This window comes from Engystomops pustulosus, chromosome 5 (assembly GCF_040894005.1).
Source record: "Engystomops pustulosus chromosome 5, aEngPut4.maternal, whole genome shotgun sequence".
NCBI lineage: Eukaryota > Metazoa > Chordata > Amphibia > Anura > Leptodactylidae > Engystomops > Engystomops pustulosus.
This window is the reverse complement of record NC_092415.1, coordinates 4,838,297-4,863,353: the sequence shown is the minus strand read 5'-3', so window position 1 is coordinate 4,863,353 and position 25,057 is coordinate 4,838,297. Positions and strand designations below refer to the sequence as shown.

Here is a 25,057-nt window from a genome sequence, read left to right as displayed (position 1 = left end):
TAATCTTGGTTCTGGTTCTGCATCTATTTAGTCGGCTTGGTTCTAGTACTGTATGTTTGTAGTCAGCTTGGTTCTGGTATTGTGTCTATGTTGTCAGCTTGGTTCTGGTACTTTGTGTAAGCTTGGTTCTGGTTATATACACAGAGGCTCCACAATTTGTATACAGCCCATGTTGACCCTAATGTGCCCCTAAACCTTTTATTTTCTCTGATGCTGATTAACTCTTTCACTGCCATTGACTTACAAGAAGGTGGATGATGGGAGTAGTAACTGAAAATTCAAAAAGAAGAAGAGGCGGAGCAGTGAGAAGAAATTTATTTTTGAGTTTTACCAAACGCAGAAGTATTGGGGGACGACATGGCCCCTCCATTCCTTATATCGCTGGATACAGAGAAGGAGAAGGCAGAGGAGCGGATGGAGGACAGATCTGATGCTCTTCATCTTCTCCTGGAACCTTCAGGCACAATGGAGGACTTTTTTGAGGTCTCCATAGACCTCGACCTCACACAGGGACAGTTGCTCTTTGCGTGGGACACTCACACTGACGTAGCGCCCCTCCATCCCGCCGCAGCAGAACCCAATGTTAGAACTGGCGACAGTCTTCACCTCGGCGCATCTGCAGCAGAAAGAAGGAAAAACCCTTTAGGCTACAACATAAAATAATTGGGCAATAAATAAATGTAATGTTTCCTGCTCATCCTCTCACCCAGCCGTGCCCCCCAGAGCCTGAGGCCGCCCCCACCATCGTATTGTTATGCTGATGCATTAGTTGAACATTGTGTGATGTGTATACATGTGTGATATTTATACTTGTGTATATGTGTGTAATGTGTGTAATGTGTATATGTGTGTATACATGTGTGATATTTATACTTGTGTATATGTGTGTAATGTGTATATGTGTGTGATGTTTATACATGTGTATATGTGTGTATGTGTGTATATGTGTGTATATGTGTGTAATGTGTATATGTGTGTATATGTGTGTAATGTGTATATGTGTGTATACATGTGTGATATTTATACTTGTGTATATGTGTGTAATGTGTATATGTGTGTGATGTTTATACATGTGTATACGTGTATATATGTGTGTAATGTGTATACATGTGTATATGTGTGTGTTGTGTATACATGTGTGCTATTTATACTTGTGTATATGTGTGTGATGTGTATATGTGTGTATATGTGTGCGATGTTTAAACGTGTGTATATGTGTGTAATGTGTATACATGTGTATATATGTGTGATGTTTATACGTGTGTATATGTGTGTGATGTGAATATATTGGTACTTGTGTGTGTTGTGTATACATGTGTATACGTGTGTGATGTTTATACATGTGTATATGTGTGTGGTGTGTATATGTGTGTGATGTGAATATATTTGTACTTGTGTGTAATGTGTATATGTGTGTGATGCTTATACTTGTGTATATGTGTGTGATGTTTATACATGTGAATATGTGTGTGATGTTTATACATGTGAATATGTGTGTGATGTTTATACATGTGAATATGTGTGTGATGTTTATACATGTGAATATGTGTGTGATGTTTATACATGTGAATATGTGTGTGATGTTTATACGTGTGTATATGTGTGTGTGTTATGTATACGTGTGTATATGTGTGTGTTGTGTATACATGTGTATATGTGTGTGGTGTGTATATGTGTGTATACATGTGTGATATTTATACTTGTGTATATGTGTGTGATGTGTATATGTGTGTGATGTTTATACATGTGTATGATGTGTGTATATGTGTGTGGTGTGAATATATTTGTACTTGTGTGTAATGTGTATACATGTGTATATGTGTGTGATATTTATACTTGTGTATATGTGTGTAATGTGTATATGTGTGTGATGTTTATACATGTGTATATGTGTGTATGTGTGTATATGTGTGTATATGTGTGTAATGTGTATATGTGTGTATATGTGTGTAATGTGTATATGTGTGTATACATGTGTGATATTTATACTTGTGTATATGTGTGTAATGTGTATATGTGTGTGATGTTTATACATGTGTATACGTGTATATATGTGTGTAATGTGTATACATGTGTATATGTGTGTGTTGTGTATACATGTGTGCTATTTATACTTGTGTATATGTGTGTGATGTGTATATGTGTGTATATGTGTGCGATGTTTAAACGTGTGTATATGTGTGTAATGTGTATACATGTGTATATATGTGTGATGTTTATACGTGTGTATATGTGTGTGATGTGAATATATTGGTACTTGTGTGTGTTGTGTATACATGTGTATACGTGTGTGATGTTTATACATGTGTATATGTGTGTGGTGTGTATATGTGTGTGATGTGAATATATTTGTACTTGTGTGTAATGTGTATATGTGTGTGATGCTTATACTTGTGTATATGTGTGTGATGTTTATACATGTGAATATGTGTGTGATGTTTATACATGTGAATATGTGTGTGATGTTTATACATGTGAATATGTGTGTGATGTTTATACATGTGAATATGTGTGTGATGTTTATACATGTGAATATGTGTGTGATGTTTATACGTGTGTATATGTGTGTGATGTTTATACGTGTGTATATGTGTGTGTGTTATGTATACGTGTGTATATGTGTGTGTTGTGTATACATGTGTATATGTGTGTGGTGTGTATATGTGTGTATACATGTGTGATATTTATACTTGTGTATATGTGTGTGATGTGTATATGTGTGTGATGTTTATACATGTGTATGATGTGTGTATATGTGTGTGGTGTGAATATATTTGTACTTGTGTGTAATGTGTATACATGTGTATATGTGTGTGATGTTTATACGTGTGTATATGTGTGTGATGTTTAAACATGTGTATATGTGTGCGATGTTTATACGTGTGTATATGTGTGCGATGTTTATACGTGTGTATATGTGTGTGATGTTTATACGTGTGTATATGTGTGTGGTGTGTAATGTGTATACATGTGTATATGTGTGTGATGTGTATATGTGTGTGATGTTTATACGTGTGTATATGTGTGTGATGTTTATACGTGTGTATATGTGTGCGATGTTTATACGTGTGTATATGTGTGTGTTGTGTATACATGTGTGATGTTTATACGTGTGTATATGTGTGTGATGTGTATACATGTGTGATGTTTATACATGTGTATATGTGTGTAATGTGTATACGCGTGTATATGTGTGTAATGTGTATACGTGTGTATATGTGTGTAATGTGCATACGTGTGTGTATATATGTGTGATGTTTATACATGTGTATATGTGTGTGATGTTTATACATGTGTATATGTGTGTGATGTTTATACATGTGTATATGTGTGTGATGTTTATACATGTGTATATGTGTGTGATGTTTATACGTGTGTATATGTGTGTGATGTTTATACGTGTGTATATGTGTGTGATGTTTATACATGTGTATATGTGTGTAATGTGTATACATGTGTATATATGTGTGATGTTTATACGTGTGTATATGTGTGTGATGTGAATATATTGGTACTTGTGTGTGTTGTGTATACATGTGTATATGTGTGTGATGTTTATACGTGTGTATATGTGTGTGATGTTTATACGTGTGTATATGTGTGTGGTGTGTAATGTGTATACATGTGTATATGTGTGTGATGTGTATATGTGTGTGATGTTTATACGTGTGTATATGTGTGTGATGTGTATATGTGTGTGATGTTTATACGTGTGTATATGTGTGTGATGTTTATACGTGTGTATATGTGTGCGATGTTTATACGTGTGTATATGTGTGTGTTGTGTATACATGTGTGATGTTTATACGTGTGTATATGTGTGATGTTTATACATGTGTATATGTGTGTAATGTGTATACGTGTGTATATGTGTGTAATGTGTATACATGTGTATATGTGTGTGATGTTTATACATGTGTATATGTGTGTGATGTGAATATATTGGTACTTGTGTGTGGTGCGTATACATGTGTGTGTATAATGTATCGCTGTGTGATTTATGTTCTTTATATAAATAAAGGAATTATTATTCATTTCGGCAGAACCTATAGAGAAAACTGTCATTCTGGAAAGATCATGAACTCCATTCAGACTCTGGAAATCTGCAGCTGAACCTGTGTATTATATGTAACATAGAGCAGCAGACCCTCAGGCCATCACCTGAACACTTACATTGGGTTGTGGTTGTGATCAGGGTTGTTCCCGATTCGGATCTCAGCGTGTAGAAGTCGCTCGGTGCAACAATCATCTCGGTTTGTAACGAAAACACTTGATATCTTGTAGGATTTTTTCAGGTCCACCTTCCACCACGTTGGGTTGTTCAGGCCGTTGGTGAGAGAGCAGTGTCCCTTGAAGAAATCGGAAACTCGTATTCCATCTATGGCTTTAGCGGCTAAACCAGTAACTGAACCGTTGGAGGCGATGGAGTCGCTGGAGGCGATGCCCTTTAGTGCCAGATTTACCCCCTCTGAGGGAACAAGAAGATAATGACCATAAGATTCGAGTGTCACCCTTTGTCGATAGGAACATGGACCGGGGATTGGATGCCAATATAATAACCGGATCCTCCGCCAGATCCGGAAGGACGCGCAGCTGCTCTATGTGATCTACATCCTGCCGAAAAACAATCAATAATCAATAAAAAATTCCAAAGATTGTGACTGCAAGAGGCGTGGAATATTTGGAGGACTATGAGGCTGTGCACAGCGACTACATCCTGCCATAGAGTCGTGAGAATATGAACGGGAACCTGACACCAGAAAGTGACCTAATTAACTATTCCCAGTATGTTGTGAAGCAGATTACCACCTTTCACATAATGGGGGTCATTTACAAAGGGCCCGAATCGCGTTTTTCAAGCGGGTTACGCAAATTTTTCCATTTGGCGCCGATTTTCCCTGAATTGCCCCGGGATTTTGGCACATCGGCGACGGCGTGCACGCGACGGAAATGGGGGGCGTGGCCGTACGAAAACCTGACGGATTCGGAAAAACCGCCGCATTTTTAAAAAAAAAAAGTGTCGCTTGACACGCGCTTACCTGCCCCAGCCCGTCTTGGTGAAGTTCAGTGCATTCCGAGGAACTTCAGTGCAGCAGCGACACCTGGTGGACGTCGGAGGAACTGCCTTAGTGAATCGCCGGAAGACCCGAATCTTCCACACAGAACGCGCCGCTGGATCGCGAATGGACCGGGTAAGTAAATCTGCCCCGATGTTTCTTTCATGGCTCAGGGTGGAGGCATCATCCAGAAAATCTACTTTGAAGTGAGATGTAAATTGGTTGTATAAAGTCATGGAGGCGGAGCGTTCAGCACTGAAGTCAAGCTCTCCTCACCTCAGAATGAAGGAGATCTGGTTAGTGAAGTGTCTGGATGTAGGACCATCAGTTACAGAGAAGATGGTATTCTGAAGTGAGGAGAGCTTGACTTCAGTGTTATATTCTCCGCCTCCTTGACTTTATACAACCAAATTTCGTGTCACTTCAAAGAAGATTTTACAGACAAGGGGCAAGAAATAGATAAGATCTAGAAGGTGTTCAGCTGTTTCTGCTGACAGGTTCTCTTTAAACTGAAAATACTCCCATGTTGGACGGCTACGGGGCGATTACCCCTCCCGGGATCAGAACACATGCGGTTTTCAATGTTACAATGCGTGGAAGTGTAAACAGTTGTGTAAACATTTTCACTTACAGCCATTAAGAAAAATTTTCCCACAGTAGCCAAACGCATTGCAACGTAAAAACACAAGACGCATCCAAAACGCCACGTGTGAACGCAGCCTGACGCGGTTTATGAGAAGATGGAGTTATACGGCTTGATAACCCCTGACCTCACGCCTGGTCATCAGAGAGACACATGGCCCCCCCCTGACACACGCACTTACCCCCACAAGGACTTGGAGACAAAGGGGCAGATTTATTTACCCGGTCCTGTCATGATCCCGCGGTGCGTTGTCCGACGAGGATTCGGGTCCGGCGCAATTTACTAAGACCGTGTGCCCGATATCCTGTATCCGTCGGGCGGCGTTTGGACCCTTAGTAAATGAGCCCCAAAGAGACATTATAAATATTCCTGGACACTCCCCCTCATTAACACTCTGTCCAATCATGAAGGAGACTTCAGACTAAATAATCAGTGGGTGGTTCTGAAACTTTGTGTCATTTTATTCTGTAACTTTTTAATATCTTTTTATAAGCACTGAACCCCTTTTGTATTAAAGCCATTACTTTACAGGAAATCTCCCATCACAATCCGTCCTGATAAACCCGGGACATTAGTCATAGATCCAGGTACCGGGACTGTGGTATCTTCTTGTTATTCATGGCATGCTAAAATCGACTTGTAAAATTATGCTAATGAGACTGAGGGGCTACCTTAGCCTCGCTATGATATGACTTACACGCTGGAGGAGCAGGGAGGAGGGTGAGACAGTGTAACAGCCTGTAAATCCAGATCACAGAGGTACTAGGATAGCCCCTCAGGGTCATTATCATATTTTAGATAAGGAGGCCATGGATAACAGATATAAGAAGATTCCCACAGTCACGGTGCGTAATGGTCCCTGGTTTATCAGAATGGATAAAGATTTCCTTTAATGTATGCTCCATAAATCCATAGCCTTGTAAAATGCGGCTGTGTGACTGCTAGAGAGCTGAGCATGCATGTCTAGTGGGGTAACAAGGTGATGGCTAGAGTGCTGAGCGTGCATGTCTAGTGGGGTAACAAGGTGATGGCTAGAGTGCTGAGCGTGCATGTCTTCTGGGATAACAAGGTGACGGCTGGAGTGCTGAGCATGCATGTCTAGTGGGGTAACAAGGTGACGGCTGGAGTGCTGAGCATGCATGTCTAGTGGGGTAACAAGGTGACAGCTGGAGTGCTGAGCGTGCATGTCTTCTGGGATAACAAGGTGACGGCTGGAGTGCTGAGCATGCATGTCTAGTGGGGTAACAAGGTGATGGCTAGAGTGCTGAGCGTGCATGTCTAGTGGGATAACAAGGTGATGGCTAGAGTGCTGAGCGTGCATGTCTAGTGGGATAACAAGGTGACGGCTGGAGTGCTGAGCATGCATGTCTAGTGGGGTAACAAGGTGATGGCTAGAGTGCTGAGCGTGCATGTCTAGTGGGGTAACAAGGTGATGGCTAGAGTGCTGAGCGTGCATGTCTAGTGGGATAACAAGGTGACGGCTGGAGTGCTGAGCGTGCATGTCTAGTGGGATAACAAGGTGATGGCTAGAGTGCTGAGCGTGCATGTCTAGTGGGGTAACAAGGTGACGGCTGGAGTGCTGAGCGTGCATGTCTAGTGGGGTAACAAGGTGATGGCTAGAGTGCTGAGCGTGCATGTCTTCTGGGATAACAAGGTGACGGCTGGAGTGCTGAGCATGCATGTCTAGTGGGGTAACAAGGTGACGGCTGGAGTGCTGAGCATGCATGTCTAGTGGGGTAACAAGGTGACAGCTGGAGTGCTGAGCGTGCATGTCTTCTGGGATAACAAGGTGACGGCTGGAGTGCTGAGCATGCATGTCTAGTGGGTTAACAAGGTGACGGCTAGAGTGCTGAGCGTGCATGTCTTCTGGGATAACAAGGGGACGGCTGGAGTGCTGAGCATGCATGTCTAGTGGGCTAACAAGGGGACGGCTGGAGTGCTGAGCATGCATGTCTAGTGGGCTAACAAGGTGACGGCTGGAGTGCTGAGCATGCATGTCTAGTGGGGTAACAAGGTAACGGCTGGAGTGCTGAGCGTGTATGTCTAGTGAGGTAACAAGGTGACGGCTGGAGTGCTGAGCGTGCATGTCTAGTGGGGTAACAAGGTGACGGCTGGAGTGCTGAGCGTGCATGTCTAGTGGGGTAACAAGGTGACGGCTGGAGAGGCAAGAGTGGATGTATATTGGGCTGCCTATCCGTCCCTATATTGATGCAATAGGTGATGGGAGCATCAGATATTATTTTCGGAGTGTGAGGACTGTGCTGGGGGTGATTTATTCTCAATTTGTGCCTTGGGTAAAAGATGATTACAAGACTGAATGAGCCAAATAAAGGAACCAGTGAAAAGTCATGTGATGAGGCAGCGCACAGTATCTACTAGCCAAGAATTCTCTAACCTTTCCTTAAAGGGGTTGTCCTCCCACAAAGACAAGTTTCTTATACTCAGGATAACAGAATATCACATTCTCCAATTCACTGTTATTAACAAGAATCCATCAAATCCACAGATATAATCCCACCTGTGTCTATCAGTCCTGGTGCACACAATTTCAGTTGCCCCTAGACACGACCCTGGAACTTCTCACTTAGGGTCCAGCCGCCATCTTGGATTTCTGTGTGACGGCCGTGGTGCTGAGATTTCTGTCTCTCTCTCTGCTTCCTGCACTCTAGCCCTGCCCCCTGCACTCTAGCCCTGCCCCCTGCACTCTAGCCCTGCCCCCTGCACTCTAGCCCCGCCCCCTGCACTCTAGCCCCGCCCCTGCACTCTAGCCCCTCTAGTGGTGCCGTTACAAGTCTTCATGCTGTAAGTCTATTGTGGGACACGTGAAGATCTTACCTGGAGGTTTAGTTTCATGAACCACTGATCCCAAAATATTTAAGACCAGAAGAGGACCAGCAGCACCTCCAGGAGCCCTGGAGGAAGAGGAAGAGAAACTCAGAAATATAACAACTGTAGGAGGATCATGTAGGAGGGGCGGTATATCACTACTATAACCCATAGAAGGGGGGGGGGGTGTACTATGTGCAGTGTTTGTACTATGTGCAGTGTGTGTACTATGGGCAGTGTGTACTATGTGCAGGGGGTGTACTATGTGCAGGGGGTGTACTATGTGCAGTGTGTGTACTATGGGCAGTGTGTACTATGTGCAGGGGGTGTACTATGTGCAGTGTGTGTACTATGTGCAGGGGGTGTACTATGTGCAGTGTGGGTGCTATGTGCGGTGTGTAGTATGTGTAGGGTGTACTATGTGCAGGGTGTGTACGATATGCAGGTTGTACTATGTGCAGTGTGTACTATGTGCAGGGTGTGTACTATGTGCAGGGTGTGTACTATGTGCAGTGTGTACTATGTGCAGGGTGTGTACTATGTGCAGGGTGTATGCTATGTACAGGGTGTGTACTATGTGCAGGGTGTGTACTATGAGAAGGGTGTGCTATGTGCAGGGGGTGTACTATGTGCAAGGGGTGTACTATGTGCAGGGGGTGTACTATGTGCAGGGGGTGTACTATGTGCAGGGTGTGTACTATGTGCAGGGTGTGCTATGTGCAGGGGGTGTACTATGTGCAGGGGGTGTACTATGTGCAGGGGGTGTACTATGTGCAGTGTGTACTATGTGCAGTGTGTACTATGTGCAGGGGGTGTACTATGTGCAGGGGGTGTACTAGGTGCAGGGTGTACTATGTGCTGGGGGTGTACTATGTTCAGTGTGTACTATGTGCTGGGGGTGTATTATGTGCAGGGTGTGTACTATGTTCAGGGTGTGTACTATGTGCAGGGGGTGTACTATGTGCAGGGGGTGTACTATGTGCAGGGGTGTACTATGTGCAGGGGGTGTACTATGTGTAGGGGGTGTGTACTATGTGCAGGGGGAGTACTATGTGCAGTGTGTACTATGTGCAGTGTGTACTATGTGCAGTGTGTGTACTATGTGCAGGGGGTTTATTATGTGCAGGGGGTGTACTATGTGCAGGGGGTGTACTATGTGCAGTGTGGGTGCTATGTGCGGTGTGTAGTATGTGTAGGGTGTACTATGTGCAGGGTGTGTACGATATGCAGGTTGTACTATGTGCAGTGTGTACTATGTGCAGGGTGTGTACTATGTGCAGGGTGTGTACTATGTGCAGTGTGTACTATGTGCAGGGTGTGTACTATGTGCAGGGTGTATGCTATGTGCAGGGTGTGTACTATGTGCAGGGTGTGTACTATGAGAAGGGTGTGCTATGTGCAGGGGGTGTATTATGTGCAAGGGGTGTACTATGTGCAGGGGGTGTACTATGTGCAGGGGGTGTACTATGTGCAGGGTGTGTACTATGTGCAGGGTGTGCTATGTGCAGGGGGTGTACTATGTGCAGGGGGTGTACTATGTGCAGTGTGTACTATGTGCAGTGTGTACTATGTGCAGGGGGTGTACTATGTGCAGGGGGTGTACTAGGTGCAGGGTGTACTATGTGCTGGGGGTGTACTATGTTCAGTGTGTACTATGTGCTGGGGGTGTATTATGTGCAGGGTGTGTACTATGTTCAGGGTGTACTATGTGCAGGGGGTGTACTATGTGCAGGGGGTGTACTATGTGCAGGGGGTGTACTATGTGTAGGGGGTGTGTACTATGTGCAGGGGGTGTACTATGTGCAGTGTGTACTATGTGCAGTGTGTACTATGTGCAGTGTGTGTACTATGTGCAGGGGGTTTATTATGTGCAGGGGGTGTGTACTATGTGTAGTGTCCTGTGTACTATGTGCAGGGTGTGTACTATGTGCATGGCGTGTACTATGTGCAGGGTGTGTACTATGTGCAGCGTGTACTATGTGCAGGGGGTGCACTATGTGCAGGGGGTATACTATGTGCAGTGTGTGTACTATGTGCAGCGTGTACTATGTGCAGGGGGTGCACTATGTGCAGGGGGTGTACTATGTGCAGTGTGTACTATGTTCAGGGTGTACTATGTTCAGTGTGTACTATGTGCAGTATGTGTACTATGTGCAGCGTGTACTATGTGCAGGGGGTGCACTATGTGCAGGGTGTGTGCTATGTGCAGGGGGTGTACTATGTGCAGTGTGTGTACTATGTGCAGGGTGTACTATGTTCAGTGTGTACTATGTTCAGTGTGTACTATGTGCAGTGTGTACTATGTTTAGGGTGTACTATGTACAGTGTGTACTATGTTCAGTGTGTACTATGTGCAGTGTGTACTATGGACATTTACCTGTGTATAATGCAGGGTGCGTCAGATACATGATTTATGATGCATGTTCTTCATGAATCTGGCGCCCCCGGCACTTTCCTGACGAATGGCACCAACTTTTTTTTGGTGCAACTCTAACATGGGGCGTGCGACACTACTGTTAAACTTTGCATGATAAATCTAGCGCACGGCCCCACTGAGCAGCGGATGCCCCTAATTAGTGACACATGAAGAATAGTGCAGCGGATGCGTGTGACACTTCTTATAGACCTGTACAAGCAGCTTATACCGAAAAGAAAGTGCGAAGTCCCACAGAAAACTGATGCATGGCGCTTAGTAAATGAGCCCCATTCTGCTATACATCAACACACTAGACTAAAGACAAGTCACCATATGGAAAGTGCATAACACATAGAGAACAATCACTTTACCCCATATTATTCGGGTTTCTTCTCGATGATATCTGAAAGAAAAATGTTTTATTCCATTATTCAGAAACAATTTCATCAATTATTTCACCCCCATTACCCCAAACAGAGAGTAGTTGATTGTATCCCCCCCTGTACAGTCTCCTCTCCCCGGGATGTAATGGCTGATAACAGAGAGTAATAGATTGTATCCCCCCTGTACAGTCTCCTCTCCCCGGGATGTGATGGCTGATAACAGAGAGTAATAGATTGTATCCCCCCCTGTACAGTCTCCTCTCCCCGGGGTGTAATGGCTGATAACAGAGAGTAATAGATTGTATCCCCCCCCCTGTACAGTCTCCTCTCCCCGGGGTGTAATGGCTGATAACAGAGAGTAATAGATTGTATCCCCCCCCCTGTACAGTCTCCTCTCCCCGGGATGTAATGGCTGATAACAGAGAGTAATAGATTGTATCCCCCTATACAGTCTCCTCTCCCCGGGATGTAATGGCTGATAACAGAGAGTAATAGATTGTATCCCCCCTGTACAGTCTCCTCTCCCCGGGATGTAATGGCTGATAACAGAGAGTAATAGATTGTATCCCCCCCCCTGTACAGTCTCCTCTCCCCGGGGTGTAATGGCTGATAACAGAGAGTAATAGATTGCATCCCCCTGTACAGTCTCCTCTCCCCGGGATGTAATGGCTGATAACAGAGAGTAATAGATTGTATCCCCCCTGTACAGTCTCCTCTCCCCGGGATGTAATGGCTGATAACAGAGAGTAATAGATTGGATCCCCCCCTGTACAGTCTCCTCTCCCCGGGATGTAATAGCTGATAACAGAGAGTAATAGATTGTATCCCCCCTGTACAGTCCCCTCTCCCCGGGATGTAATGGCTGATAACAGAGAGTAATAGATTGGATCCCCCCCTGTACAGTCTCCTCTCCCCGGGATGTAATAGCTGATAACAGAGAGTAATAGATTGTATCCCCCCCTGTACAGTCCCCTCTCCCTGGGGTGTAATGGCTGATAACAGAGAGTAATAGATTGTATCCCCCCCCCTGTACAGTCTCCTCTCCCCGGGGTGTAATGGCTGATAACAGAGAGTAATAGATTGTATCCCCCTGTACAGTCTCCTCTCCCCGGGATGTAATGGCTGATAACAGAGAGTAATAGATTGTATCCCCCCTATACAGTCTCCTCTCCCCGGGATGTAATGGCTGATAACAGAGAGTAATAGATTGTATCCCCCCTGTACAGTCTCCTCTCCCCGGGATGTAATGGCTGATAACAGAGAGTAATAGATTGTATCCCCCCCCTGTACAGTCTCCTCTCCCCGGGGTGTAATGGCTGATAACAGAGAGTAATAGATTGCATCCCCCTGTACAGTCTCCTCTCCCCGGGATGTAATGGCTGATAACAGAGAGTAATAGATTGTATCCCCCCCTGTACAGTCCCCTCTCCCCGGGATGTAATGGCTGATAACAGAGAGTAATAGATTGGATCCCCCCCTGTACAGTCTCCTCTCCCCGGGATGTAATAGCTGATAACAGAGAGTAATAGATTGTATCCCCCCCTGTACAGTCCCCTCTCCCTGGGGTGTAATGGCTGATAACAGAGAGTAATAGATTGTATCCCCCCCCCCTGTACAGTCTCCTCTCCCCGGGGTGTAATGGCTGATAACAGAGAGTAATAGATTGTATCCCCCCTGTACAGTCTCCTCTCCCCGGGATGTAATGGCTGATAACAGAGAGTAATAGATTGTATCCCCCACTGTACAGTCTCCTCTCCCCGGGGTGTAATGGCTGATAACAGAGAGTAATAGATTGTATCCCCCTGTACAGTCTCCTCTCCCCGGGGTGTAATGGCTGATAACAGAGAGTAATAGATTGTATCCCCCCTGTACAGTCTCCTATCCCTGGGATGTAATGGCTGATAACAGAGAGTAATAGATTGTATCCCCCCTGTACAGTCTCCTCTCCCCGGGATGTAATGGCTGATAACAGAGAGTAATAGATTGTATCCCCCCTGTACAGTCTCCTCTCCCCGGGGTGTAATGGCTGATAACAGAGAGTAATAGATTGTATCCCCCCCTGTACAGTCTCCTCTCCCCGGGGTGTAATGGCTGATAACAGAGAGTAATAGATTATATCCCCCTGTACAGTCTCCTCTCCCCGGGATGTAATGGCTGATAACAGAGAGTAATAGATTGTACCCCCCCCCTGTACAGTCTCCTCTTCCCCGGATGTAATGGCGGATAACAGAGAGTAATAGATTGTATCCCCCCCTGTACAGTCTCCTCTCCCCGGGGTGTAATGGCTGATAACAGAGAGTAATAGATTGTATCCCCCCCTGTACAGTCTCCTCTTCCCGGGATGTAATGGCTGATAACAGAGAGTAATAGATTGTATCCCCCCTCATTAGTCCTGTACATAGGGTGGTACTTACATGACTCTGATCCAGGAGATCTCAGTGACTGAATTGGGCTCGTTGCTGTGTATTTATACCCCATACACTCTGATCTCTCCTCCCTCTGGGACTTTGTATTTTTTTATTCATTCCTTAAGTAACTGAACCTTTTTTTTTCACCAAAATAGCAATAATCTCCTCAGGTCATCAAACCCTCGTCCTGCCCGGTAATCACAGCTGGTCCTCCCCTCTCTCCACGTACTCATCTCCTACATGTCCTGGTGACGTGGCTGGGGGAGATATGTGCTGTACCCCAAGTTGGTAGAGATTATCACTAGTATAATACTGCCCCCTATGTACAGGAATATAACTACTATAATACTGCCCCCTATGTACAGGAATATTACTACTATAATACTGCCCCCTATGTACAGGGATATAACTACTATAATACTGCCCCCTATGTACAAGAATATAACTACTATAATACTGCCCCCTATGTACAAGAATATAACTACTATAATACTGCCCCCTATGTACAAGAATATAACTACTATAATACTGCCCCCTATGTACAAGAATATAACTACTATAATACTGCCCCCTATGTACAAGAATATAACTACTATAATACTGCCCCCTATGTACAAGAATATAACTACTATAATACTGCCCCCTATGTACAGGAATATAACTACTATAATACTGCCCCCTATGTACAGGAATATAACTACTATAATACTGCCCCCTATGTACAAGAATATAACTACTATAATACTGCCCCCTATGTACAGGAATATAACTACTATAATACTGCCCCCTATGTACAGGAATATAACTACTATAATACTGCCCCTATGTACAAGAATATAACTACTATAATACTGCCCCCTATGTACAAGAATATAACTACTATAATACTGCCCCCTATGTACAAGAATATAACTACTATAATACTGCCCCCTATGTACAGGAATATAACTACTATAATACTGCCCCTATGTACAAGAATATAACTACTATAATACTGCCCCTATGTACAAGAATATAACTACTATAATACTGCCCCTATGTACAAGAATATAACTACTATAATACTGCTCCCTATGTACAGGAATATAACTACTATAATACTGCCCCCTATGTACAGGAATATAACTACTATAATACTGCCCCCTATGTACAGGAATATAACTACTATAATACTGCCCCCTATGTACAGGAATATAACTACTATAATACTGCCCCCTATGTACAGGAATATAACTACTATAATACTGCCCCCTATGTACAGGAATATAACTACTATAATACTGCCCCCTATGTACAAGAATATAACTACGATAATACTGCCCCCTATGTACAGGAATATAACTACTATAATACTGCCCCTATGTACAGGAATATAACTACTATAATACTGCCCCCTATGTACAAGAATATAACTACTATAATACTGCCCCCTATGTACAAGAATATAACTACTATAATACTGCCCCCTATGTACAGGAATATAACTACTATAATACTGCCCCTATGTACAAGAATATAACTACTATAATACTGCCCCCTATGTACAAGAATATAACTACTATAATACTGCCCCCTATGTACAAGAATATAACTACTATAATACTGCCCCCTATGTACAGGAATATAACTACTATAATACTGCCCCTATGTACAAGAATATAACTACTATAATACTGCCCCTATGTACAAGAATATAACTACTATAATACTGCTCCCTATGTACAGGAATATAACTACTATAATACTGCCCCCTATGTACAAGTATATAACTACTATAATACTGCCCCTATGTACAGGAATATAACTACTATAATACTGCCCCCTATGTACAGGAATATAACTACTATAATACTGCCCCCTATGTACAGGAATATAACTACTATAATACTGCTCCCTATGTACAGGAATATAACTACTATAATACTGCCCCCTATGTACAAGAATATAACTACTATAATACTGCCTCCTATGTACAGGAATATATCTATTATAATACTGCCCCCTATGTACAGGAATATAACTATTATAATACTGCCCCCTATGTACAAGAATATAACTACTATAATACTGCTCCCTATGTACAGGAATATAACTACTATAATACTGCTCCCTATGTACAAGAATATAACTACTATAATACTGTCCCCTATGTACAAGAATATAACTACTACAATACTGCCCCCTATGTACAGGAATATAACTACTATAATACTGCCCCCTATGTACAAGAATATAACTACTATAATACTGCCCCCTATGTACAGGAATATAACTATTATAATACTGCCCCCTATGTACAAGAATATAACTACTATAATACTGCCCCCTATGTACAGGAATATAACTACTATAATACTGCTCCCTATGTACAAGAATATAACTACTATAATACTGTCCCCTATGTACAAGAATATAACTACTACAATACTGCCCCCTATGTACAGGAATATAACTACTATAATACTGCCCCCTATGTACAAGAATATAACTACTATAATACTGCCCCCTATGTACAGGAATATAACTACTATAATACTGCCCCCTATGTACAAGAATATAACTACTATAATACTGCCCCCTATGTACAGGAATATAACTACTATAATACTGCTCCCTATGTACAGGAATATAACTACTATAATACTGCCTCCTATGTACAGGAATATATCTATTATAATACTGCCCCCTATGTACAGGAATATAACTATTATAATACTGCCCCCTATGTACAAGAATATAACTACTATAATACTGCCCCCTATGTACAGGAATATAACTATTATAATACTGCCCCCTATGTACAAGAATATAACTACTATAATACTGCCCCCTATGTACAAGAATATAACTACTATAATACTGTCCCCTATGTACAAGAATATAACTACTACAATACTGCCCCCTATGTACAGGAATATAACTACTATAATACTGCCCCCTATGTACAAGAATATAACTACTATAATACTGCCCCCTATGTACAGGAATATAACTATTATAATACTGCCCCCTATGTACAAGAATATAACTACTATAATACTGCCCCCTATGTACAGGAATATAACTACTATAATACTGCTCCCTATGTACAAGAATATAACTACTATAATACTGTCCCCTATGTACAAGAATATAACTACTACAATACTGCCCCCTATGTACAGGAATATAACTACTATAATACTGCCCCCTATGTACAAGAATATAACTACTATAATACTGCCCCCTATGTACAGGAATATAACTACTATAATACTGCCCCCTATGTACAAGAATATAACTACTATAATACTGCCCCCTATGTACAGGAATATAACTACTATAATACTGCCCCCTATGTACAAGAATATAACTACTATAATACTGCCCCCTATGTACAAGAATATAACTACTATAATACTGCCCCCTATGTACAAGAATATAACTACTATAATACTGCCCCCTATGTACAGGAATATAACTACTATAATACTGCCCCCTATGTACAAGAATATAACTACTATAATACTGCCCCCTATGTACAAGAATATAACTACTATAATACTGCCCCCTATGTACAGGAATATAACTATTATAATACTGCCCCCTATGTACAGGAATATAACTATTATAATACTGCCCCCTATGTACAAGAATATAACTACTATAATACTGCTCCCTATGTACAAGAATATAACTACTATAATACTGTCCCCTATGTACAAGAATATATTTACTATAATACTGCCCCCTATGTACAAGAATATAACTACTATAATACTGCCCCCTATGTACAAGATTATAACTACTATAATACTGCCCCCTATGTACAGGAATATAACTACTATAATACTGCCCCCTATGTACAAGAATATAACTACTATAATACTGCCCCCTATGTACAGGAATAAAACTACTATAATACTGCCCCCTATGTACAGGAATATAACTACTATAATACTGCCCCCTATGTACAGGATTATAACTACTATAATACTGCCCCCTATGTACAAGAATATAACTACTATAATACTGCCCTCTATGTACAGGAATAAAACTACTATAATACTGCCCTCTATGTACAGGAATAAAACTACTATAATACTGCCCCCTATGTACAGGAATATAACTACTATAATACTGCCCCCTATGTACAAGAATATAACTACTGTAATACTGCCCCCTATGTACAGGAATATAACTACTATAATACTGCCCCCTATGTACAAGAATATAACTACTATAATACTGCTTCCTATGTACAGGAATATAACTACTATAATACTGCCCCCTATGTACAGGAATATAACTACTATAATACTGCCCCCTATGTACAGGAATATAACTACTATAATACTGCCCCCTATGTACAGGAATATAACTACTATAATACTGCCCCCTATGTACAAGAATATAACTACTATAATACTGCCCCCCTATGTACAGGAAAATAACTACTATAATACTGCCCCCTTCATCATAGACAGGGGGCATCCTCTACACCTAGAGGAGAGGTGGTTCTATCATCACCATAGACAGGGGACATCCTCTACACCTAGAGGGGAGGAGGTTCTACCATCACCATAGATAGGGGGCATCCTCTATACCTAGATAATGGGCGGTTATACCATCACCATAGACAGGGGGCATCCTCTACACCTAGAGGAGAGGTGGTTCTACCATCACCATAGACAGGGGGCATCCTCTACACCTAGAGGAGAGGCGGCTCTACCATCACCATAGACAGGGAGCATCCTGTACACCTAGAGGAGAGGCGGCTCTACCATCACCATAGACAGGGGGCATCCTGTACACCTAGAGGAAAGGAGGTTCTACCATCACCATAGACAGGGGGCATCCTGTACACCTAGAGGAGAGGCGGTTCTTCCATCACCATAGACAGGGGGCATCCTTTACACCTAGAGGAGAGGCGGTTCTTCCATCACCATAGACAGGAGGCATCCTCTACACCTAGAGGAGAGGCGGTTCTACCATCGCCATAGACAGGGGGCATCCTCTACACCTAGAGGAGAGGCGGTTCTACCATCACCATAGACAGGGGGCATCCTCTACACCTAGAGGAGAGGAGGTTCTACCATCACCATAGACAGGGGGCATCCTCTACACCTAGAGGAGAAGAGGTTCTACCATCACCATAGACAGGGGGCATCCTCTACACCTAGAGGAGAGGCGATTCTACCATCACCATAGACAGGGGGCATCCTCTACACCTAGAAGAGAGGAGGTTCTACCATCACCATAGACAGGAGGCATCCTCTACACCTAGAGGAGAGGAGGTTCTATCATCACCATAGACAGGAGACATCCTCTACACCTAGTGGAGAGGAGGTTCTACCATCACCATAGATAGGGGATGTCCTCTACACCTAGAGGAGAGGAGGTTCTACCATCACCATTGACAGGGGACATCCTCTACACCTAGAGGAGAGGAGGTTCTATCATCACCATAGACAGGGGGCATCCTCTACACCTAGAGGAGAGGTAGTTCTACCATCACCATAGACTGGGGACATCCTCTACACCTAGAGGAGAGGAGGTTCTACCATCACCATAGACTGGGGACATCCTCTACACCTAGAGGAGAGGAGGTTCTACCATCACCATAGACAGGGGACATCATCTACACCTAGAGGAGAGGAGGTTCTATCATCACCATAGACAGGGGGCATCCTCTACACCTAGAGGAGAGGAGGTTCTACCATCACCATAGACAGGGGACATCCTCTACACCTAGAGGAGAGGAGGTTCTACCATCACCATAGACAGGGGGCATCTTCTACACCTAGAGGAGAGGAGGTTCTACCATCACCATAGACATGGGATATCCTCTACACCTAGAGGAGAATAGGTTCTACCATCACCATAGACAGGGGACATCCTCTACACCTAGAGGAGAGGAGGTTCTACCATCACCATAGACAGGGGGCATCCTCTACACCTAGAGGAGAGGAGGTTCTACCATCACCATAGACAGGGGGCATCTTCTACACCTAGAGGAGAGGAGGTTCTACCATCACCATAGACAGGGGACATCCTCTACACCTAGAGGAGAGGAGGTTCTACCATCACCATAGACAGCGGGCATCTTCTACACCTAGAGGAGAGGAGGTTCTACCATCACCATAGACAGGGGGCATCTTCTACACCTAGAGGAGAGGAGGTTCTACCATCACCATAGACAGGGGGCATCTTCTACACCTAGAGGAGAGGAGGTTCTACCATCACCATAGACTGGGGACATCCTCTACACCTAGAGGAGAAGAGGTTCTACCATCACCATAGACAGGGGGCATCTTCTACACCTAGAGGAGAGGAGGTTCTACCATCACCATAGACAGGGGACATCCTCTACACCTAGAGGAGAAGAGGTTCTACCATCACCATAGACAGGAGACATCCTCTACACCTAGAGGAGAGGAGGTTCTACCATCACCATAGACAGGGGGCATCCTCTACACCTAGAGGAGAGGAAGTTCTACCATCACCATAGACAGGGGGCATCCTCCACACCAGTGGTGCCGAACCTATGGCATTGGAGCCAGAGGCGGCACTCAGAGCCCTTTCTGTGGGCACCCAGGCCATCACCAGAGAGGCCTCCAGGTATCTTCCTGCAGTCCCAGGCAACCAAGGGCTTGTTGTGCACAGAGCTATTTTACAGTGACAGGACTACCTGGGACCACTGGAGGAGTGGGAAGGTGTGGACAGATCTGGATTTATCATTGTAGCTCCGTCCCTGACAATTCTTCCTGTTTATGGGACCCTGGAGGGAAGCTACAATGATCATCCAGGGGGCTGGTATCAATGAAAGCTGTGACAGAGAAGGGAGAATAAATCACAAATTAAATTTCTGTGTTGGCACTTTGTGATAAATAAGTGGGTCTTGGTTGTAGTTTGGGCAATCGGTCTCTAAAAGGTTTGCCATCACTGCTCTACACCTAGAAGAGAGGCGTTTCAACCATCACCATAGACAGGGGCATCCTCTACACCTAGAGGAGAGGAGGTTCTACCATCACCATAGACAGGGGGTATCCTCTACACCTAGAGGAGAGGAGGTTCTACCATCACCATAGACAGGGAGCATCCTCTACACCTAGAGGAGAGGAGGTTCTACCATCACCATAGACAGGGGCCATTCTCTACACCTAGAGGAGAAGTGGTACTATTAGCATCGTAGGCATGGGACATCCTCTACAACAGTGATTTTCAACCTGTGTGCCGCAGCACACTAGTGTGCCGCGACACATGGTTGAGTGTGCCACGGGGAAAGTTCCCCGAACTATGGTGCCCCTGTGTAGCTGTGCCGCCGCGCCCCCGTGTTTCGACCCCCATACTTACCTACAAGCCCTGCGTCGGCGATCCGCCCATCTTCTGTAGCTCCTGCACCGCGCGGCCCATGTCACGTGACTGACGCGACCTGACGTCAGGTCGCGTCAGTCACGTGACCAAAGGCGTGCGGTGCAGGAGCTACAGAAGGTGGGCGGATCGCCATTAGGAGTGAAGGTACACGGAAGAAGACATCAAGGGTAAGTATATAAGGTTATTATTTGTATAGGGAAGGCAGCTAGGGTCTTTTTTTATTAGTAAAGGGAGGCTGGGGCTTTTTATTAGTAAAGGGGGCCTCTAGGGCCTTTTAATTAGTAAAGGGGGCCTCTAGGGCCTTTTAATTAGTAAAGGGGGCCTCTAGGGCCTTTTAATTAGTAAAGGGGGCCTCTAGGGCCTTTTAATTAGTAAAGGGAGGCCTCTAGGGCCTTTTAATTAGTAAAGGGAGGCCACTAGGGCCTTTTAATTAGTAAAGGGGGGCCTCTGGGGCCTTTTAATTAGTAAAGGGGGGCCTCTAGGGTCTTTTAATTAGTAAAGGGAGGCCGCTAGGGGCTCTTAATTAGTAAAGGGAGGCCTCTAGGGGCTCTTAATTAGTAAAGGGAGGCCTCTAGGGCCTTTTAATTAGTAAAGGGAGGCCTCTAGGGCCTTTTAATTAGTAAAGGGGGGCCTCTAGCGCTTTTTAATTAGTAAATAGAGGCCTCTAGGGCCTTTTAATTAGTAAAGGAAGGCCTCTGGGGCCTTTTAATTAGTAAAGGGGGGCCTCTGGGGCCTTTTAATTAGTAAAGGGAGGCCACTAGGGTCTTTTAATTAGTAAAGGGAGGCCACTAGGGTCTTTTAATTAGTAAAGGGAGGCTGCTAGGGGCTCTTAATTAGTAAAGGGAGGCCGCTAGGGTCTTTTAATTAGTAAAGGGAGGCCACTAGGGTCTTTTAATTAGTAAAGGGAGGCCACTAGGGTCTTTTAATTAGTAAAGGGAGGCCACTAGGGTCTTTTAATTAGTAAAGGGAGGCCACTAGGGTATTTTAATTAGTAAAGGGAGGCCACTAGGGTCTTTTAATTAGTAAAGGGAGGCCACTAGGGTCTTTTAATTAGTAAAGGGAGGCCGCTAGGGTCTTTTAATTAGTAAAGGGAGGCCGCTAGGGGCTCTTAATTAGTAAAGGGAGGCCACTAGGGTCTTTTAATTAGTAAAGGGAGGCCACTAGGGTCTTTTAATTAGTAAAGGGAGGCCACTAGGGTCTTTTAATTAGTAAAGGGAGGCCACTAGGGTCTTTTAATTAGTAAAGGGAGGCCACTAGGGTCTTTTAATTAGTAAAGGGAGGCCGCTAGGGTCTTTTAATTAGTAAAGGGAGGCCGCTAGGGGCTCTTAATTAGTAAAGGGAGGCAACTAGGGTCTTTTAATTAGTAAAGGGAGGCGCTAGGGGCTCTTAATTAGTAAAGGGAGGCTGCCAGGGGCTCTTAATTAGTAAAGGGAGGCCGCTAGGGTCTTTTAATTAGTAAAGGGAGGCCGCTAGGAGCTCTTAATTAGTAAAGGGAGGCCGCTAGGGTCTTTTAATTAGTAAAGGGAGGCCGCTAGGAGCTCTTAATTAGTAAAGGGAGGCTGCTAGAGGTTTTTACTAGTAAAGGGAGGCCGCTAGGGTTTTTTTTATTAGTAGAGGGAGGCCTTTTATGACTGTTTTAGTGTCATTTTGTGCTATTTTGGTTGGTGTTGTGCCCCAGGATTTTCTAAGTATAACAAGTGTGCCGCGGCTCAAAAAATGTTGAAAATCACTGCTCTACAACTTAAGGAATGGAGGTTCTCCCATCAGCATAGACAGGGAGTATCCTCCACATTTAGTAGAGAGGAGCTTTGATCATCACCATAGACAGGGAAAATCTTCTACACCTAGAAGAGAGGAGCTTCGATCATCACCATAGACAGGGGGCATCGTCTACACCTAAAGAAGAAGAGGTTACCATCGCCATAAAACAGGGGCATCCTCTACACCTAGAGGAGAGGAGGTTCTACCATCACCATAGACCGGGGGCATCCCCTACACCTACAGAAGAGGAGGTTCTACCATCACCATAGACAGGGGGCATCCTCTACACCTAGAGGAGAGGAGGTTCTACCATCACCAAAGACGAGGGGCATCCTCTACACCTAGAGGGCGGTTATACCGTCACCATAGACAGGGGCATCCTCTACACTTAAAGGGGAGAAGGTTCTACCATCACCATAGACAGGGGACATCCTCTACACCTACAGGAGAGGAGGTTCTACCATCTCCATAGACAGGGGGCATTCTCTACACCTAGAGGAGAGGAGGTTCTACCATCACTATAGACAGGAGGCATCCTCTACACCTAGAGGAGAGGAGGTTCTACCATCTCCATAAACAGGGGACATCCTCTACACCTAAAAGAGAGGAGGATCTACCATCACCATAGACAGGGGGCATCCTCTACACCTAGAGGAGAAGAGGTTCTACCATCACCATAGACATGGGACATCCTCTACAGCTACAGGAGAGGAGGTTCTACCATCGCCATAGACAGGGGGCATTCTCTACATCTAGAGGAGAGGAGGTTCTACCATCACTATAGACAGGAGGCATCCTCTACACCTAGAGGAGAGGAGGTTTGACCATCACCATACACAGGGGGCATCCTCTACACCTAGAGGAGAGGAGGTTCTACCATTACCATAGACAGGGGACATCCTCTACATCTAGAGGAGAGGAGGTTCTACCATCACCATAGACAGGGGACATCCTCTACATCTAGAGGTGAGGGGGTTCTACCATCACTATAGACAGGAGGCATCCTCTACACCTAGAGGAGAGGAGGTTCTACCATCTCCATAGACAGTGGGCATTCTCTACACCTAGAGGAGAGGAGGTTCTACCATCACTATAGACAGGGGGCATCCTCTACACCTACAGGAGAGGAGGTTCTACCATCACCATAGACAGGGGACATCCTCTACATCTAGAGGCGAGGGGGTTCTACCATCACCATAGAAAGGATGCATTCTCTACTTCTAGAGAAGAAGAGGTTCCTCCATCACCATAGACAGGGGGCATCCTCTGCACCTAGAGGAGAGGTGGTTCTACGATCACCATGGACAGCGGTAATCCTCTACATCTACAGAAGTTTAGGTTCTACCAATACCATAAACAGTGTGAATCCTCTACACCTAGAGGAGAGGAGGTTCCTCCATCACCATAGCCAGGGGGCATCCTCTACACCTAAAGGTGAGGCAGTTCTACCATCGCCATAGACAGGAGATCCTCTACACCTAGAGGAGAAGTGGTACTATTAGCATCGTAGGCAGGGGACATCCTCTACAACTAAGGGAATGGAGGTTTTACCATCAGCATAGACAGGGAGTATCCTCCACATCTAGAAGAGAGGAGCTTTGATCATCATCATAGACAGGGGTATCCTCTACACCTAAAGGAGAGGAGGTTGTACCATCACCATAGACAGCGGTATCCTCTACACCTAGAAGAGAGGAGCTTCGATCATCATCATAGACAGGGGCATCCTCTACTCCTAAAGGAGAGGAGGTTCTACCATCACCATAGACAGGGGCATCCTCTACACCTAGAGGAGAGGAGGTTCTACCATCAGAATAGACAGGGGGCATCCTCTACACCTAAAGGAGAGGAGGTTCTACCATCACCAAAGACGAGGGGCATCTTCTACAGCTAGAGGGCGGTTATACCTTCACCATAGACAGGGGGCATCCTCTACACTTAAAGGTGAGAGGTCCTACCATCACCATAAACAGGGTTATCCTTTACAAAAATGAGGAGAGGATGTTTTACCATCAGCATAGACAGGGGACATCCTCTACGTTTAGAGGAGAGGAGGTTCTACCATCACCATAGACAGGGTTTTCTTCTACACCAAGAGGAGAGGAGGTCTTACAATCGGAATAGACAAGGGGCATCCTCTACACCTAGAGGAGAGGCGGTTCTATGATCACCATAGACAGGGGGCATCCTCTACACCTAGAGGAGAG

General features: G+C 44.3%; 1 protein-coding gene across 1 annotated transcript; it reads right to left on the bottom strand.

Moving 5' to 3' along the window:
* Positions 1-300: 300 nt before the first annotated feature.
* Positions 301-13,750, bottom strand: LOC140133927 (fucolectin-like). Its single transcript, XM_072154616.1, has 5 exons — positions 13,740-13,750; positions 11,314-11,345; positions 8,536-8,612; positions 4,174-4,468; positions 301-616 (listed from the first exon to the last, which is right to left on the bottom strand). The coding sequence occupies exons 2-5, from the start codon at positions 11,316-11,318 to the stop codon at positions 457-459; spliced, it is 537 nt and encodes a 178-aa protein (XP_072010717.1). The 5' UTR covers positions 11,319-11,345; positions 13,740-13,750; the 3' UTR covers positions 301-456.
* Positions 13,751-25,057: the final 11,307 nt, after the last annotated feature.